Source organism: Oncorhynchus keta, chromosome 33 (assembly GCF_023373465.1).
Source record: "Oncorhynchus keta strain PuntledgeMale-10-30-2019 chromosome 33, Oket_V2, whole genome shotgun sequence".
Taxonomy (NCBI): Eukaryota; Metazoa; Chordata; class Actinopteri; order Salmoniformes; family Salmonidae; genus Oncorhynchus; species Oncorhynchus keta.
The window spans coordinates 12,465,863-12,484,992 of NC_068453.1; the positions used below are offsets into that span (position 1 = coordinate 12,465,863).

A 19,130-nucleotide genomic window follows, 5' to 3' on the forward strand; every position below is an offset into this window, starting at 1 on the left:
CAGATATTCTTCATAAATTAGCCAACTCCATTGTCATTCACAGTGTCATTTGGCATTCAAATCAACAAAAGAGTTAGATAAAACAGTCGGATCTGGCAACCAGGCTAGTGTGACTAATGGATTGAGGGTAATTATGTCTGTCCTATCAGACAGGTGTATAACAACCGATGATTGGCCAAAAGTCCCCGAGGGTTCAAGTACCATTACACTCGCCACAGTTGCCGAGCCCGGTCTTCTAGAGAGTGCAAACACACAGACTGGCATGGCGACAAAGAGAGGGAGAAAGACAAAGAGTGAGAGAGAGGGGGAGGGGGAGAAAGAAAGCGACAAAGATCATTTTAAATAAAAAAATAAATAAATCGACCTTTGGCACATTTCCGAGATGTCTTCCTTCAATCTAGTGACACCGGCACCAGTGGAAAACACCCTCTGAAGAAAACAACATATGCTCTGAAGCCTCAGAGTTGAGACAGAGACAGCTCCTCTTTAATTTGTCCATTTCCTGCCAAAATATGACATCATTATCCTCTGCCTGACATTGACATCCCAATTTCAGTACTGAAACCGGGCCAATCTGTGAAATGTGAATCCTAATGACTGTGTTCCAGAGCTTACGTGGAGAAAATAGCCATTACTGAACAACACAGGCTTGATAGGTGTCATGTCTGTCTGTGGAGCCAGTGCCACTTAGGCCACAGACACACAAGAGCAGTGGGCTACAGACCTCCCAAAACTGGCCCACGACTGAATATTTTTTAGGGTACAAAAATATATACTGTAAAATCATAAAGATTTCAACAAAAAACGATTTTAATTTATGAAACTTAAAATGATCCCCCAAAAAAAAGAGATGTGATCGTGTCTCAATGTAATCAAGGAATTAAATTGTTATTTTCAAATACAATTTCTTGGGCTTAGTTATGGTCAATTTTCAGTGTACATTATAATTGCAGTGTACATGATAATAATTATAATAATTATAATATAATTATATTCATATAATAATAATGTTCCGGCCCCCGACCATCCGCTCCAACAAAAATCGCCCCCAGGCTAAATCTACTTGAATACCCCTACACTAGACACAATACTACACTGAACTAAAGACTGCTCAAAGCTCATGAAAGGATGAAATGAGGGACCTGTTACATGAGACCAATCAGAGGAAAGAGGAGATGTAGAGAGGGGAAGAGAGAATAGGGAAAGAGAGGGGGTTGATAGAGAGAGAGAAGAGAGAGAGTGAGAGAGAGAGGGAAAATGTTGAGCGCGAAAGGATGATACAGAGAGAAATAGAAAGTGTGAGAGACATGCTGCCAGAGAAGGGAGGGAGGATGGGCGAGGTGAGTAGGAAGGGCTATTAGTGCTCCGAGACAGAGCGAGTGAGAGTGGGAGAAGGAGAGGAGAGCACAGCACAGCCAGAGAGCAGAATAGTGATCTCTCTACTCCAGCCTGGATCCTTACACACCCTGAGGACTTAACTACACCATCTTACCCGTCACGCACAGCCAGAAACCGCCTCAGCGGCTTCAGGTCCTTTTCTTTCGCACTCTCGTCCTCCTTCACTCTACCTGGGAGGGAGTGTTCCACCTGGCTATCTATGCTGACAGTGCTGTGAGGTAGAGGACGGAGACACACACACGCGACTACCTCAGAGGACAAGGTAAACATCTATCACTGCACTGATTTCTCCATTCTCTGTTACAATTGCGCGCTTGATAATGAATGTCAGTGTGTACACTGAAGCACATAAATGCATTTCAGATGCGTTCAAAAACAAACTCAAAATGACAACAGTAATGACTTCTTGCCAAAAGCACTCTCATTTTCTACCTCTACTGAACCGTGAGGACCGGTTGTCAAAACACAAAACGCCACCATACTGTACAGTACGTGCACACTATCAGCAGAGTTCAAAAGAACAACTGGAGCAAAAAGCCTGCAAACTTCTCACTCGTATTGTACCAGCAGGCAAAGAACCACCAGCCGTGTGCACTCACTGCACGTACAGTACCATAGCACTCTAGTATCGTCTCTGCCTGTCTGCTCCGCCAGCCTACAGTCACACAGTAGAGACATAACTCGACCAATACAGCACACAGTCTCATCCAAAGGGATTATATTTCTGCTCATTCTCCTGCCTGCCCACTTACTCAACACTCTGATAATGTTAAGCATCACTTATGAGCGCGGTGTCTCTGAAGCCTTGCTCTTAGCGTGGAGCGGAGCACGGGGGCTTTTGTGCAAACACACCGTTCTCATAACAGCCTGAGCCTTCCATTCATCTCACACACACACACACACACACCCACCCACCTTCTCAGAGTGCACTGTGAGCTGTAATGCGTGCAAGTGAATAACTGAAAGCCAGTGGCTTAACTTCTGTGTGAAGTGCCACTGTGTGAAATTACAGAAACAAAACCATATGCTCTGTGACATACGGATCATACACTGTCATATGCTCTGTGTCATATGGATCACACACTGTCATATGCTCTGTGTCATACGGATCACACACTGTCATATGCTCTGTGTTATACGGATCATACACTGCCATATGCTCTGTGTCATACGGATCATACACTGTCATATGCTCTGTGTTATACGGATCATACACTGTCATATGCTCTGTGTCATACGGATCATACACTGTCATATGCTCTGTGTCATACGGATCATACACTGCCATATGCTCTGTGTCATACGGATCATACACTGTCATATGCTCTGTGTCATATGGATCACACACTGTCATATGCTCTGTGTCATACGGATCACACACTGTCATATGCTCTGTGTTATACGGATCATACACTGCCATATGCTCTGTGTCATACGGATCATACACTGTCATATGCTCTGTGTTATACGGATCATACACTGTCATATGCTCTGTGTCATACGGATCATACACTGTCATATGCTCTGTGTCATACGGATCATACACTATCATATGCTCTGTGTTATACGGATCACACACTGTCATATACTCTGTGTCATACGGATCATAAACTGTCATATGCTCTGTGTTATACGGATCATACACTGTCATATGCTCTGTGTCACAGGGATCATACACTGTCATATGCTCTGTGTTATACGGATCACACACTGTCATATGCTCTGTGACATACGGATCACACACTGTCATATGCTCTGTGACATACGGATCATACGCTGTCATATGCTCTGTGCATACGGATCACACACTGTCATATGCTCTGTGACATACGGATCATACGCTGTCATATGCTCTGTGTCATACGGATCATACGCTGTCATATGCTCTGTTTCATACGGATCATACGCTGTCATATGCTCTGTGTCATATGGATCATACGCTGTCATATGCTCTGTGACATACGGATCACACACTGTCATATGCTCTGTGACATACGGATCATACGCTGTCATATGCTCTGTGTCATACGGATCATACGCTGTCATATGCTCTGTGTCATACGGATCATACACTGTCATATGCTCTGTGTCACAGGGATCATACACTGTCATATGCTCTGTGTCATATGGATCACACACTGTCATATGCTCTGTGTCATACGGATCACACACTGTCATATGCTCTGTGTTATACGGATCATACACTGTCATATGCTCTGTGTCATACGGATCATACACTGTCATATGCTCTGTGTTATACGGATCATACACTGTCATATGCTCTGTGTCATACGGATCATACACTGTCATATGCTCTGTGTCATACGGATCATACACTATCATATGCTCTGTGTTATACGGATCACACACTGTCATATGCTCTGTGTCATACGGATCATACACTGTCATATGCTCTGTGTTATACGGATCATACACTGTCATATGCTCTGTGTCACAGGGATCATACACTGTCATATGCTCTGTGTTATACGGATCACACACTGTCATATGCTCTGTGACATACGGATCATACACTGTCATATGCTCTGTGACATACGGATCATACGCTGTCATATGCTCTGTGCATACGGATCACACACTGTCATATGCTCTGTGACATACGGATCATACGCTGTCATATGCTCTGTGTCATACGGATCATACGCTGTCATATGCTCTGTGTCATATGGATCATACGCTGTCATATGCTCTGTGTCATATGGATCATACGCTGTCATATGCTCTGTGACATACGGATCACACACTGTCATATGCTCTGTGACATACGGATCATACGCTGTCATATGCTCTGTGTCATACGAATCATACGCTGTCATATGCTCTGTGTCATACGGATCATACGCTGTCATATGCTCTGTGTCATATGGATCATATGCTGTCATATGCTCTGTGACATACGGATCACACGCTGTCATATGCTCTGTGACATACGGATCATACGCTGTCATATGCTCTGTGTCATACGGATCATACGCTGTCATATGCTCTGTGACATACGGATCATACGCTGTCATATGCTCTGTGTCAAACGGATCATACGCTGTCATATGCTCTGTGTCATACGGATCATACGCTGTCATATGCTCTGTGACATACGGATCATACGCTGTCATATGCTCTGTGACATACGGATCATACGCTGTCATATGCTCTGTGTCATAGGGATCATACGCTGTCATATGCTCGGTGTCATACGGATCATACGCTGTCATATGCTCTGTGACATACGGGTCATACGCTGTCATATGCTCTGTGACATACGGATAATACGCTGTCATATGCTCTGTGACATACAGATCATACGCAGTCATATGCTCTGTGTCATACGCAGTTACATGCTTTGTGTCATACGGATCATACGCTGTCATATGCTCTGTGACATACGGATCATACGCTGTCATATACTCTGTGACATACGGATCACACGCTGTCATATGCTCTGTGTCACAGGGATCATATGCTGTCATATGCTCTGTGACATACGGATCATACACTGTCATATGCTCTGTGTCATACGGATCATACACTGTCATATGCTCTGTGTTATACGGATAATACACTGTCATATGCTCTGTGTCATACGGATCATACACCGTCATATGCTCTGTGTTATACGGATCATACACTGTCATATGCTCTGTGACATATGGATCACACGCTGTCATATGCTCTGTGTCACAGGGATCATATGCTGTCATATGCTCTGTGACATACGGATCACACGCTGTCATATGCTCTGTGTCATACGGATCATACGCTGTCATATGCTCTGTGTCATACGGATCACACGCTGTCATATGCTCTGTGTCATACGGATCATACGCTGTCATATGCTCTGTGACATACGGATCATACGCTGTCATATGCTCTGTGACATACGGATCATACGCTGTCATATGCTCTGTGACATACGGATCATACGCTGTCATATGCTCTGTGTCACAGGGATCATATGCTGTCATATGCTCTGTGACATACGGATCACACACTGTCATATGCTCTGTGTCATACGGATCATACACCGTCATATGCTCTGTGTCATACGGATCATACACTGTCATATGCTCTGTGACATACGAGCTTGTCTCTACTCCCAGTAGCACTGCTAGTCTCTGGCCCTCTTAAGCTTCTGTTCACACACAGACAGACAGAGCAAAAGATGGAGAGAGAGAGAGAGATGAAGAGAGAAAGAAAGAGAGAGAGCGAGATGACAGAGGGAGGGAGCCTGCACAAAGGACCAGTTCAAAGGCTGAGGGCTCATTTGTCAAACAAACGCATGACAGGCCCTGAATAGCCAAAGGTATAATAAGTAAGACATCCACTAGGAATCAAACAAGAGTCAGATCACCTTTCTCTGTGTCTCTCCATCTCTCTCCATCCCCTTTTCTAGGGGGGTTAATTCAATACAAACCCGATTAGAGGTTATTAACAAAACACAAAATGACAACAGACAGGCAGATCTATCACTGGGTTGATTTAACGTACTGATACAGCTCAGGCTGTCTGGACAATGATCATTTGGGGCTGAAATATTATGACACACTTTCTTCTCATTCATTATCCTCGTTTCATTTACGTCTCTTCCTCTTTCCATCTTTTTGTTCTCCAGGACGACGATTGAGGGAGGAAAAATAAACGGAAGGATGATGTCATCCCCTGATTTGTCCCACTCTCCAACTCTGTGACAGAAAGAGAGAGAGAGAGCGCGCACCAAATGCCACATAGCTGATGGCCCAGTGTTGTAATATATTCTCCTCTCTCTCTCCAAAGCAGCTAATGACCTTCCTCTCAGCCTGGTCTGACTTTGTATAAGGTGCCACAGCACTGAGGTGATCCTGCCTCACCCCAGTGGAATTACAAAGTGTGAGGAGACGGAAACGCCATTGACCTTTACTCTCCTCTCTGGAAGGTGATGGAGGGGTGTTTCTGAAGGGTGCCGGAGGGAATACGTACAGAAGGAAGAGGGGAGGACAGTTGAGTATCAGCCAGGCACTGCTCTGCCTCTGTTAAGATGCGAGGAGGACTACAGATCAAATAACAAAAGGACGACAAGCAGCTGCCTAAAAGAAACCATTCATTTAGTAAAACCACGTGGCAGGATGCTACGATGCACATCCTCTCCCTGCCCACCGCGGACGACGAGTGCGTGTGTTCCTGCGTTTAATGAATCCTCGGCGCTTTCCTCAAACCGGAATACAGTGTTTTTTATTGGATGTACGAGAGTATAGGGCAGTCCTCTGTGATCCATCACTGTTGTATACAGCCGCTGGGTAAAGTAAATGGAGAAATGTTTTGAAGGTGGACTGGTCTTTCTCTCGTGGTGGAGCTGAGTTTGAAATAGAAAAAGGAAGGATCCAAAGAAAGGCAGTTTCAGTTGGCCCCAACTGCACTCATCTGCATCATAATACTCCCATTATTTAGACAAAAGGCTGCACCATCAGGATTAAAAGTGCGCCAAGTGGAGATTTACTGCATGAGTATTACTACTACTACAAAAGCATTACTACTACAGAACTATGGTTGGTTCTTGTGATTTCCTGTCGGGGCCTCAGAAAGTCGGCTCCGGCTGGTTCATGGACTCTTGAAGGGGAGACGGCACACGAGGGAGAGGTGAGTACAGTGTGTCTGCAATAGTAATGCCTATTGAGCCACAAAAGGACTGCCTGGTTTCTGGATAGTTTCTCTGGACATGACCAGCCTCTGGGCAGATCACACGGGAAACTGTGTTCTATCTAGACATGAAAGCAAAGCAAGGACGTTCATGAAGCGAAATACCTAAAGAACATGGACACATTGATCAAAAGTAACCACAAACGCAACTCTCAGCCTAGCGTAACAACAAAACACTGACACGACCGACTAAAGCGAAGCACTATTAGTTTGAGTCAGCTAACAACGTAACACTAGATAAAAGGTGTCAGCAATGAAGGGATAAAGGGAGTGTACTCATTTTCACTCTTTCCACAAAGCGAAAATCTTATTATCACACACGGCAGAACACCATTTTTTTTTTTAAAGCACAGCGGAAAACTGTGGAAATTGGCTTTTTGATTTTTAATTGCCACCTTTTGAAAGATTCCATCAAGATGACATCACAAAATCAGTTTGAGATTGAAACTTCCACACTTGAAAAGGTTCACACATTGGCCACATTTCACACTAAATGGAATCCCAGTGAGGTACAAATACACTCAGACAAATTCACAAAGACAGCCAGACAGATAGATCGACAGATCAGCCAGATGAGATTTAAAAGGAATAGAAATAGCCTCTTCTACACTGTTGCATGCTCCCATATAACCTAGTTCATCAGGAAATGACAATGAGACACGTAAGACAAGGATGAGAGGCAGTCAGTAGTCATGCATACGATACACTTCTGTGGTGAAACACAACACCTTTCTCTCCCACTATACATAAGTTAATGCAATCAGTCTCTGGCCTGATCTTTCTCTCCTCCTCTCTCTGTGTGTCACCATGTCTCTCTAGGATAATGCATACCCCTCCTGTGCTGATCTCAGAAGCCACCATGAGCAACGTGACTGTCCACGACACCTCGGAACCCTCTGACCTTGATATGACCCAGTCTGCCATCCCCTACCCTGTCAGCTTCCAGGTACATGCTTACATGTATACCACTTCTACTTTAATTAAGAGGGTAAATGTAGTTCAACGTCAGTTATCGTGAAAGCAGATAGCACGATCAAAGCATATCGCAATTGAAAGCAGATATCACGATTAAAGCATATCGCAATTGAAAGCAGATATCACGATTAAAGCATATCGCAATGAAAGCAGATAATTGGTTATCTCGACACAAACAGTTTTTACAATACTATTATTGTGATACTATGATTATCGTAAAACAAAATGCTATTACCCTCCGGATTTCCAGGTGTCGCTGACAGGGTTCCTGCTGCTAGAGATCGTGCTGGGCCTAAGCAGCAACCTGACAGTGCTGGTCCTTTACTGCATGAAGCAGAACCTCATCACCTCCGTGTCTAACATCGTCACCATGAATCTGCACGTCCTAGACGTACTAGTGAGTGTCAGTCTTTGATGTTTCCATTAGGCACAGACCTCGGATCAGTTAATACGTTGAAAATACAAACTTTAACCATTGGGAGGGAAAACACAAAACTGACCTTAAATCAATGTTTAGGGACAATTCCAGTGAGTGTCTAGAATGAGATGATTGCAGTGCAATTATTCCGTGACAAATCTCAAGATTCTTCAGGAAGCAGGCCACTATATCTGCTGTAGAAGGAGACAAATTTAACTAATGATAATCCTAATCCTTATTTATCTCTCTGGTTCCAGGTTTGTGTGTCTTGCATCCCTCTGACTGCCGTGGTAATACTCCTCCCCCTAGAGGCTGATACGGCGCTGGTCTGCTGCTTCCACGAGGCCTGTGTCTCCTTCGCTAGCGTAGCCACTGCCTCGAACGTGCTAGCCATCACCGTCGACCGCTACGACATCTCAGTGCGTCCAGCCAACCGCATGCTAACCATGGGCCGCGCCGTGGCTCTGCTGGGCTTGATTTGGGCTATGTCCTTCTTCAGTTTCCTGGTCCCCTTCATGGAGGTGGGCTTCTTCAGCGATTTTGGCTCGGAGTCCGTCAACCAGACTGCAGTCGCCTCTGTGGTCCATACGAACGAGTACTACACAGAGCTGGGGCTGTATTACCACCTCCTGGCTCAGATCCCCATCTTTTTCTTCACGGCCGTAGTCATGCTGGTGACCTACTACAAGATACTCCAGGCCCTGAACATCCGCATCGGGACGCGCTTCCAACATAACCAGCCCAAGAAGAAACAGCGCAAGAAGAAGACCATCTCCTTGACCACCGCAACGCAGGTGGAATCTACAGATGCGTCCCAGGGCAGCGGGGCAGTCAGAGGGGGCGGAAACCCACCTGCTGTCCTGTCGATGCGGACCTCTGTCTCCGTCCTCATGGCTCTGCGCAGGGCCGTTAAACGCCACCGGGAACGGCGGGAGAGGCAGAAACGCGTCTTCAGGATGTCCCTACTCATCATCTCCACCTTCCTGCTCTGCTGGACGCCCATCACAGTCCTCAACACAGTCATCCTCAGCGCAGGGCCCTCAGACTTCACGGTCAAGTTGCGGTTGGGTTTCCTGGTCATGGCCTACGGGACGACTATCTTTCACCCACTGCTCTACGCCTTCACCAGGCAGAAGTTCCAGAAGGTGTTGAAGAGCAAGATGAAGAAGAGGGTTGTGTCTGTGGTGGAGGCTGAGCCCATGCCCAACAACGTGGTCATTCACAACTCCTGGATCGACCCCAAGAGGAACAACAAGAAAGTCACCTTCGAGGAGACTGAGGTCAGACAGAAGTGTCTATCTTCCCAGGACCTGGAACAAAACAACATCGTCTGTCAACCTTGATAAGGTGGTAGGGTAGCCTAGTGGTTAGAGCGTTGGACTAGTAACTGGAAGTTGCAAGTTCAAATCTCCGAGCTGACAAGGTACAAATCTGTCGTTCTGCCCCTGAACAGGCAGTTAGCCCACTGTTCCTAGGCCGTCATTGAAAATAAGAATTTGTTCTTAACTGACTTGCCTAGTTAAATAAAATGTAAAAAATAAATAAAAAGGAGATCGTGAAGATCGGCTTGGAGGCACTTGTTAGGCCGAAGGACATACCTCTCAGCAGAGGTGGCAGAGTGGGATAATGGGATGTCCATCTTCAGAGAAAGTGGAATAAAGACCATTTCTGAGAAGCCATTGAATATCTGCATGGCTCGAGCGAGTTGGTAGACATGCGTCTGAGCCAAGGTCAAGATAGAACAGCTTCTGTTCAGAAGATGTAGAATAAGACCATGCGGATTATGAGGACGTGAAATAAGAATAAAATGGAATAAGCAATGGACACTCATACAAGGTGACAAAACATTATCAGGAACCAACTCATTTAAAAAGGGGAAACCACTTATCCAAAGCAGTAATGTAAATGAAAGTGTTTTACCTGTATAGTTACCCTAAAGGGGATCATGTGTTACTATTTATTGGAAGAGGTTGATGTGGCGTCAAGGACAATTTAAACTAAGTACCGTACTGCATGGTGTTGTTATAAAACGTAACATAATTATTGTGTATTGTCATGTACAGTGTATAGAATAATTATATGTTTACAACACAAAACAGGAAAGATTCACCCATTTTGAATATTATATGAAATTTGTGCATCTCTGAGCTATGAGCAAAATGCATCATACCAGCTGTGTTTCTGCCTGCTTGAATGGCTAATAGCTCAGATAAACAGGAAAACATGAAATGACCCCTGGCATCGATAGAACCCAGCTCAGAGAAATGTGATAGAACATTTAAAAATGGGTGACTCTTTCCGTTAAAGCCCTAAGTATTTGTCCTTTTATAATAAATAACGTGAAAAAAGTGTGGAGGGGATTCGACTGGGTATTCTGTCACATATACTCCACTTTATTACGCTTTCGTAAACTTGTCCACTTAGGCACTGAGGACATCTAGCCAGTGCAAAGCCACAAATACTTACATGTGAAATTCCACTTCCCATTTCCTGTCCTCTGAGAGTGTCTTTCCATGTGCCTGTTATATGTGTGATTTAGTGTAAGATGGAGGGATAGAAAGAGGCCAGCAGCACTTTGCAACCTCAGCGAGAGTCTGCAATCTGAAACTAATCACAGCATTACTAAGACGTGACCTTATGATTTCAACCCATAATCAGCGCCTGTAGCCTAACCATCCTGAGGTGACTCCAGCTGCTCTACCGGCCATAACACAGCTGTTATGTTGCTTCTCTTATTATCTAGCCATCTAGCCACAGGTCGGGGTGAAGAGAACAACATGGCTGCCAAAACTGGAGCCTGCTTCTTTTCATAATCACACTGAGGCCAACTGGCAAATCAATCTGTATTTTCTGGTTGGAGTTGGAGGACACTGAGTGAGTGAGGGAGGACTCAGACCTACTGTGGGCCATAGCGCTTAGCAAGGATGGGGCAAGTGGGGGGGGGTGATTGTGAAGGGGTCTGGTCACGGGCTATGAGGTACTGATACAAAACACTCGCCACAACACTTGCCTTTGCCGAGCTCCCCTCTCTCCCACGCTTGATGCCTTGTGATTACCAAGGCTAGGACTGCTAGCTAGATGATAACGGGTGGCTGTGGCAGGCGACGCATCACAATCACTCTCCCTTCCCGCCACCATCATGACACGGCAAGGTCATGGTGGTTTTCCCTCTTCTGCGTCGGAGAGATGCTGTCACCGTCTCACACACACACACAATACCTATGCACTATACCTAGCAATCTATTCCGCTGAAAGAGGGCATATAGAAGCTAGGAAGGGGAGGGGATGTGAGAAAGTTAAACACTTGGCTTTATTATACCATTGAATTACTCATATTGCCTCATATACTGTAATGCATTCACGGCTAAACACATTCTGCCATTCAATGTCCTTGCAATGTTTGTATTGGGCAAGTGTGTGTAAAAATGAACATCCCTCTCATATCTCTCGGCCAATGAGATAACAGGATACATTTCCTTTGAGAAATTATTTTTTGATGAGGGGATGTTGACAACTTGTGGGGTGTGGTCATATGCCACATCAGTCGAGGCACCATGTGAGGTCAGGAAGAGACCGGGGTGCAAAAATAAACTGCGTGGAACAGTTTGGCGGAGCGTCATACAGCCACTCTGTAGAGATCATAGAGTGGCTGTATGCTTTGGGTATGGAATGCAGCCAGGCTTTCCGTTTTAGAACCCTCATCGAACGGCCCCCTGAGTCTCCTAAAAATCACTCCGTCTCCATGTGCATTTTAAGAGACAATAATAAGCTGGGGTACTTGGTTGACTGTTTGCCAGCAAGCAGCACTAAAGGCAGTTTGGCGAAGTTGATTGAAGAGCCATCTAACTGTTCATTACAGGTTGGCTCGCTCCTCAGGCGCCATTACTAAATGAAGGCAAGAACCACTTGTCTATACGAAGTAGATGAGTAACGCATAGACAAACCAACACTGTACCACAATCTTCACAACTTGACTGATTTTCTATGCCTACATAGAGGATGTGCACATTGCACAGGTTCACAAAGGTTAGATTCCAGGCTACATTTCATTGGTCGGAAACATCAAGCCTATTCTTTATATAGGCCTCGGCTATCGGTCTCTACATGAGTAGAGTGCCGAGGAGGATACATTGAACCACTATCCTCTCTGAAGTAGCAGTAATCTCGCCTGTATAAGCGATCAGTCTCACAGAACTCTGAGTCATCAGACCGGAGAGGAGCAGAATTCTATTCTAGAATGAGATGAAGAAAGATGAGCCGAGACAGAGATGTCAAAACCTCCAACATTCTTCAGGAAATATAGACCTATCAGCATTGCCAGCTGCGGAGCCGAATGGATTGGAACAATTTGTTTAACTTCGCATGAATACTTCCGAGGGTGTTTGGTGACATCATCTTAATCCTTTACGTCGTCTCGGGTGCTACCTGGAAAACTAGTCGCAGTACTCAGAGTAGGCCTATCTGACTGAAATATCCACCTCTGGTACTTGGACCACAACATTTCCCACCTTCTTAGCTCACTTACTGCACACCAGGCCCCCCGCTCTCTCTTTCCATCTCTCACTCTCTCTATACAGCATCTCTCTCTCCTCTGTTCCCTCTTTCCCTCTCACCCAACACTCAGCCCAGGGTCGCACATGGCTGATAAGAGGAGGGCTTTTGATTCCTGAGGCCATGCGTGTTCTAGTGTTCTGGAGTGTTCTGTGTGCCAGGGTTGTTATGTAAAAGGTTGTTGTGCATTTGTCGTGTATGACCAAAAAGGGTCTAGCTCATTTGCGGAGAGTTGTGGTGTGGTGCTGGGCATCGCAATGGCTTAGCCAACTGCCACTCACACTTTGCAAATAAATTGAACTCAATGAATTGCCTTTCCATCCCCATTCTTTCTTCAATCTTCCCTCTCTTCTCTCTTATCCCTCCTTCCTTCCCCCCCTCTCCCATGGGAGTAGCCGCTGTCTGACTGACATTCAGGACCATTGTGTCATTATAGCTGGTCTCTAGGGCTGGCTGCTGTGACTGACGGTTACCACAGTGACTGACACTTCATCTGCTCTGAACTGACACACAGGGGCTGTGGTCCAAAACCGGAGGAAAACAATAAAGCCGAGATATGAGAGGAAGACAACATTGACACGGGTAGATTAAAATAAGTCAAAGATATTGAGTCAAATGAGACAATGCAATACCACCGGGTTATTGCTCGATAATAAAGTCCCATGCAGTCTCATTGAAAATAAAATGACCAAAAATATAAACGCAACATGTAAAGTCTTGGTCCCATGTTTCATGAGCTGAAAAAAAAGATCCCAGAAATGTTAAACACGCACAAAAAACTTCTTTCTCAAATTTTGTGCACACATTCGTTTACATCCTTGTTAGTGAGCATTTCTCCTTTGCCAAGATAATCAATCCAACTGACGATGAGGCATTTCAAGAAGCTGACTAAAGAGCATGATCTCTACACACGTGCACCTTGTGCTGGGACAATAAAAAGCCATTCTAAAATGTGCAGTTTTGTCACACAACACAATGTGACAGATGTCTCATTCCTTCATGCTGACTGCAGGAATGTCCACCAGAGCTGTTGCCAGAGAATTTAATGTTAATGTCTCTACCATAAACCGCCTACGAGAGAATTAGAGAATTTGGCAGTACGTCCAACCAGCCTCACAACAGCAGATCACGTGTAGTCGCGTGGGCCAGCAGTTTGCTGATGTCAACGTAGTGAGAACAGAGTGCCCCATGGTGACGGTGGGTTATAGTATGTGCAGGCATAAGCTACGGACAACAAACACAATTGCATTTTATGGATGGCAATTTGAATGCACAGAGATACCATGACAAAAACCTTGAGGTCCATTCATCCATCGCCATCTCCTAATGCTTCAACATGATAATGCACGGCGGCATGTCAAAGGATCTGTACACAATTCCTGGAAGCTGAACATGTCCCAGTTCTTCCATGGCCTGCATACTCACCAGACAAGTCACCCAATGAGCAGGTTTGGGATGCTCTGGATCGACGTGTACGACAGAGTGTTCCAGTTCCTGACAATATTCCGCAACGTCGCACAGCCATTGAAGGGGATTTGGACAACATTCCTCAGGCCACAAACACCAGCCTGATCTCGTTCCGTATATGAACTGTAACTCAGTAAACTATTTGAAATTGTTGCATGTTGCGTTTATATTTTGGTTTTATAGTTTGTTTTCCATTATAAGTAGCAGATTCACGTAGCAGATATTGAACGCTGTAGTAAATTTGATCCAAGCCAAAGCCAATCCTACAATAGATGGCTACGCTACACAGTCCAACATCAATGCAAATAAAGGGAATAGCAGCTTCTGATTCCGTCCTCAACAACTGCAGGCTGCGCTCTCTCTCTCTGTATGTGTGTTGTGTGTGTGCGTCCCCTCCACCCCGCCACTGCCTCCACTTCAATCACTTTATTACATTCACCCCCCCCAGTCACCTCCATCCATGCATCCATCCCTTGTTTACTCACTCTTGTTCTTTCGCCACCACCACCCATCCCCAATCTGACCTCCTCTCCCTCTTCGTCTCCGCCTATTCACGCTCTCCCTCCGTCTCTACTACCTGCCCAGTGCTACAGGCTGACAGAAGAAAGCACTCCAAATCACATTAGGCTGTGCTGTGCTGTACTGTGTGATTGTATTAGGCCGGCAGCAGTATCAGGCCTGTAACTCAGGCCGATTATGATGTCCTGGCAGTAGAAGAAAGGGGGCTGAGAGTGGACTGAAGACCGATCGGCCGGGGCGGAAAATGACTGGCTGGAGATTGATTTCTGGCTCCGTTGAAAAGCTTGCTAAAAGCAAAACAGGGAAAGGGAGGTGTCTTGAGAGTCAAGAAAGAGGGAGAGGAGGAGGAGAGACAGCATGATGCCAACAAGAGAACAGTGACTCAACCGGCTTCCGGCTCCCATTCAGGCAGCAGTCTGTATCGAGGTGGCCATTCATTGTGCTTTGCCAGTCTCATTGTACAGTAGATCATTGGATAGTTCAACAGGTAGGCCTAAAAGTAGCCTACCGCCAACTCTCACCCTTAAAAACAATTGTATAGTTGAAACCAGATTGGACAGGATTGGTCCTGAAACCCTCCACAATTACAATTTCTGGTATTGACGGAGCTGGGAAACCCCACATGAAGTGAACTCAACACTGAACACACTCAAATCAGCTCTACGGGACGAGAAGTTACCGAGTCAACAACCAAACAAATCTTATTTAGTGTGATAGAGAGGACTGTGAGACATATGTGGGGGAGTGTCTGTGTGTGTCAGAGCAATATCTTCCTCTAAGCCCCCGGTGTCTGTGGTTCTCTCGTGTGTGCAAGCGTGCGTGCGTGTGTTAGGGCCGGCACAATTACCGATGGTTATGGATGATGACCGTCATGACAACCGTAAAAATAAATACAAATCATTTGGAACGAACAGCTGACCGAAGACTGGACAACGTGCATTCTTAACACGAAACTTTGTTGCTCCTTGCTGAAAAAAAATCAAGGTGTTGTAGCAAACGAGGCAGCACCCCTGACAATGCAGCAGCAGCAGCACACATAGAAATAGAATGAATAGAACAGGCTTGGAACTTCTAACCCTGGCGACTTGACTGGTAAACTCATGGGTACACTCGCAATGGTAGCCTGGTATTGTGATGCAATCATTTCCATGGTAACGTAGAATGCTAATGCAAATGATGTTAACTGGTTCATACAATGGAATGTATATTTTGTAATGTCAGTTGAGTTGAGTCAACAAATCACAGCACATATTGATAGGTACGCTCTTGCTTTTGCTTCCTGCTTCGCTCTGAAGTTTACACTCGCAATGTTGTGGTATTCTTGGGGACGCCTGTTCTATTAATTCATTCTGGCAGCACATGCAGTCAGGAGCGGAGGAGAGGCGAAAATGGGCATAATATAATTTCTTTGCTATTTAAACAGTTATTACAGAGAGAGGGGTCATTTGGCTGGCCAATTACCATCATCCAAAATTCCATGACCGTCACAGCCCTAGTGTGTGTGTGTGTGTGTGTGTGTGTGTGTGTGTGTGTGTGTGTGTGTGTGTGTACTAGCTCTTATAAAAGCCACATGCATGGAGAAACAGGAGTAGAACTAATAAATATGTACAATGTGATTTCTGAAAGGGACATTGATTTTCTCTACCACCTCTCTTTCCCTGCATTGGTTCAATGCAATTAGACTCTTTCTGAGAAATTCACTGGAATCCCTGCCAAGGTACTGCAGTATAATGAAGACTACTGTTAATGTTAAATGTCCCTCCAACCACAGCATGTAAACACATTTGCATAGTGCTTTGCTCTGCACTTGGCAGACAGAGTACTAGATTCAGTGTTGAGTCGCCAACACAGAGTGTAGAAAACCGGGACAGAACGCATCATTGTTCAGTTAGCCTACTTGGCTTGCGTCTGGTACAATCAGTGACAACTGAATATGCGTTCCAAATGACACCCTATTCCCTATGTAGTGCACTACATTTGACCAGGGCCCATAGGGCTCTCACTGGGTTCCAATAGGGACCTGGTCAAAGCTAGCGCACTACATAGGGAATAGGGTGCCATTTGGGAGACAGAGATAATCACACTGCGCAACTTTAAAAAACAAGATCTTATTTCGTGGTTAATTTCATACCAAAATCAATAGCAATCTATACAGAGACTATACCATGGCCTGGTGATCCTACCATACACAATCCCTTATCCATACACTGAATGGTAAATTGTATCCCTGAATGACTTTATAGCTAACTAGCTAAATGTAAAATATTGAGCACAAGCACATCAACCCCAAGCTCTCGAAAACCCTTCTTCTCCATATGTAGGGTTTTCAGCCATTATATTAGTCTACATTTGGCTCTGTGTAAACGACAATTCCGACAACGTGAATTAACGTTTAGGAAACTTCAACCATCGCGGTTTTCTAAACATATGCTAGCTAATATGCCCCTTATCTTTCATGTCAGCGAGAAATGAAAAAAAAGATACTTCCTGGAGCAGTTTTGCACAGATCCATACACTGTGGCCCTCCAGTTGACAAACTACACTTCCTCCCCAGTTAGCTTACACACAGGTGTTCAGAGCATGCTAGACAGACCGCCACCTGTGCTAATTAGCTGTGTCTTCCGTGAACAAGCGCTGTAACATGGAGATATGGCCGTGTGGAAACACTAACCCTAAACCCTATAAAAAAAAGGTGTGTATTAATTTGCCTTTTGTTTTTTGAAAATGACTTCTTGTTGATATGAAACATGTGTTCCTTGTGTTTCCAAAACAGTACCACAAGTGATGTACACTACTCCAAAAAATAAAGGGAACACTTAAACAACACAATGTAACTCCAAGTCAATCACACTTCTGGGAAATCAAATTGTCCACTTAGGAAGCAACACTGATTGACAATACATGTCACATGCTGTTGTGCAAATGGAATAGACAACAGGTGGAAATTATAGGCAACTAGCAAGACACCCCCAATAAAGGAGTGGTTCTGCCACAGACCACTTCTCAGTTCCTATGGTTCCTGGCTGATGTTTTGGTCACTTTTGAATGCTGGCGGTGCTTTCACTCTAGTGGTAGCATGAGACGGAGTCTACAACCCACACAAGTGGCTCAGGTAGTGCAGCTCATCCAGGATGGAACATCAATGCGAGCTGTGGCACGAAGGTTTGCTGTGTCTGTCAGCGTAGTGTCCAGAGCATGGAGGCACTACCAGGAGACAGGCCAGTACATCAAGAGACGTGGAGGAGGCCGTAGGAGGGCAACAACCCAGCAGCAGGTCTGCTACCTCCGCCTTTGTGCAAGGAGGAGCAGGAGGAGCACTGCCAGAGCCCTGCAAAATGACCACAAATGTGCATGTATCTGCTCAAACGGTCAGAAACAGACTCCATGAGGGTGGTATGAGGGCCCGACGTCCACAGGTGGGGGTTGGCCTTACAGCCCGTGCAGGACGTTTGGCATTTGCCAGAGAACACCAAGATTGGCAAATTCGCCACTGGCGCCCTGTGCTCTTCACAGATGAAAGCAGGTTCACACTGAGCACATGTGACAGAGTCTGGAGACGCCGTGGAGAACGTTCTGCTGCCTGCAACATCCTCCAGCATGACCGGTTTGGCGGTGGGTCAGTCATGGTGTGGGGTGGCATTTCATTGTGGGGCCGCACAGCCCTCCATGTGCTCGCCAGAGGTAGCCTGACTGCCATTAGGTACCGAGATGAGATCCTCAGACCCCTTGTGAGACCATATGCTAGTGCGGTTGGCCCTGGGTTCCTCCTAATGCAAGACAATGCTAGACCTCATGTGGCTGGAGTGTGTCAGCAGTTCCTGCAAGAGGAAGGCATTGATGCAATGGACTGGCCCACCCGTTCCCCAGACCTGAATCCAATTGAGCACATCTGGGACATCATGTCTCGCTCCATCCACCAACGCCACATTGCACCACAGACTGTCCAGGAGTTGGTGGATGCTTTAGTCCAGGTCTGGGAAGAGATCCCTCAGGAGACCATCCGCCACATCAGGAGCATGCCCAGGCGTTGTAGGGAGGTCATACAGGCACGTGGAGTTCACACACTACTGAGCCTTATTTTGACTTATTTTAAAGTCATTACATCAAAGTT

General features: G+C 45.5%; 1 protein-coding gene across 2 annotated transcripts; it reads left to right on the forward strand.

Annotated features, from left to right (window-relative positions):
• The first annotated feature begins 1,279 nt into the window (after window positions 1-1,279).
• Window positions 1,280-11,341, forward strand: LOC118366234 (G-protein coupled receptor 22-like). 2 transcript variants are annotated; one of them, XM_035748746.2, is made up of 5 exons: window positions 1,280-1,660; window positions 6,029-7,029; window positions 7,909-8,035; window positions 8,315-8,461; window positions 8,740-11,340. In XM_035748746.2, exons 3-5 carry the CDS (start codon window positions 7,913-7,915, stop codon window positions 9,823-9,825), a joined length of 1,356 nt encoding a protein of 451 aa, XP_035604639.1. In that variant the 5' UTR covers window positions 1,280-1,660; window positions 6,029-7,029; window positions 7,909-7,912; the 3' UTR covers window positions 9,826-11,340. The 2 variants fall into 2 exon arrangements, with proteins under 2 accessions (XP_035604639.1, XP_052347874.1); XM_052491914.1 differs by lacking the exon at window positions 1,280-1,660 and having other exon boundaries at window positions 6,995-7,029; window positions 8,740-11,341.
• Window positions 11,342-19,130: the final 7,789 nt, after the last annotated feature.

Bases quoted from the DNA above. Each gene is read 5' to 3' on its own strand.
- LOC118366234 (XM_035748746.2), top strand. From the start codon at position 7,913: ATGCATACCCCTCCTGTGCTGATCTCAGAAGCCACCATGAGCAACGTG. The intron at 8,036-8,314 runs GTACATGCTTAC...CCGGATTTCCAG, and splicing joins CCTACCCTGTCAGCTTCCAG to GTGTCGCTGACAGGGTTCCT. The intron at 8,462-8,739 runs GTGAGTGTCAGT...CTCTGGTTCCAG, and splicing joins TGCACGTCCTAGACGTACTA to GTTTGTGTGTCTTGCATCCC.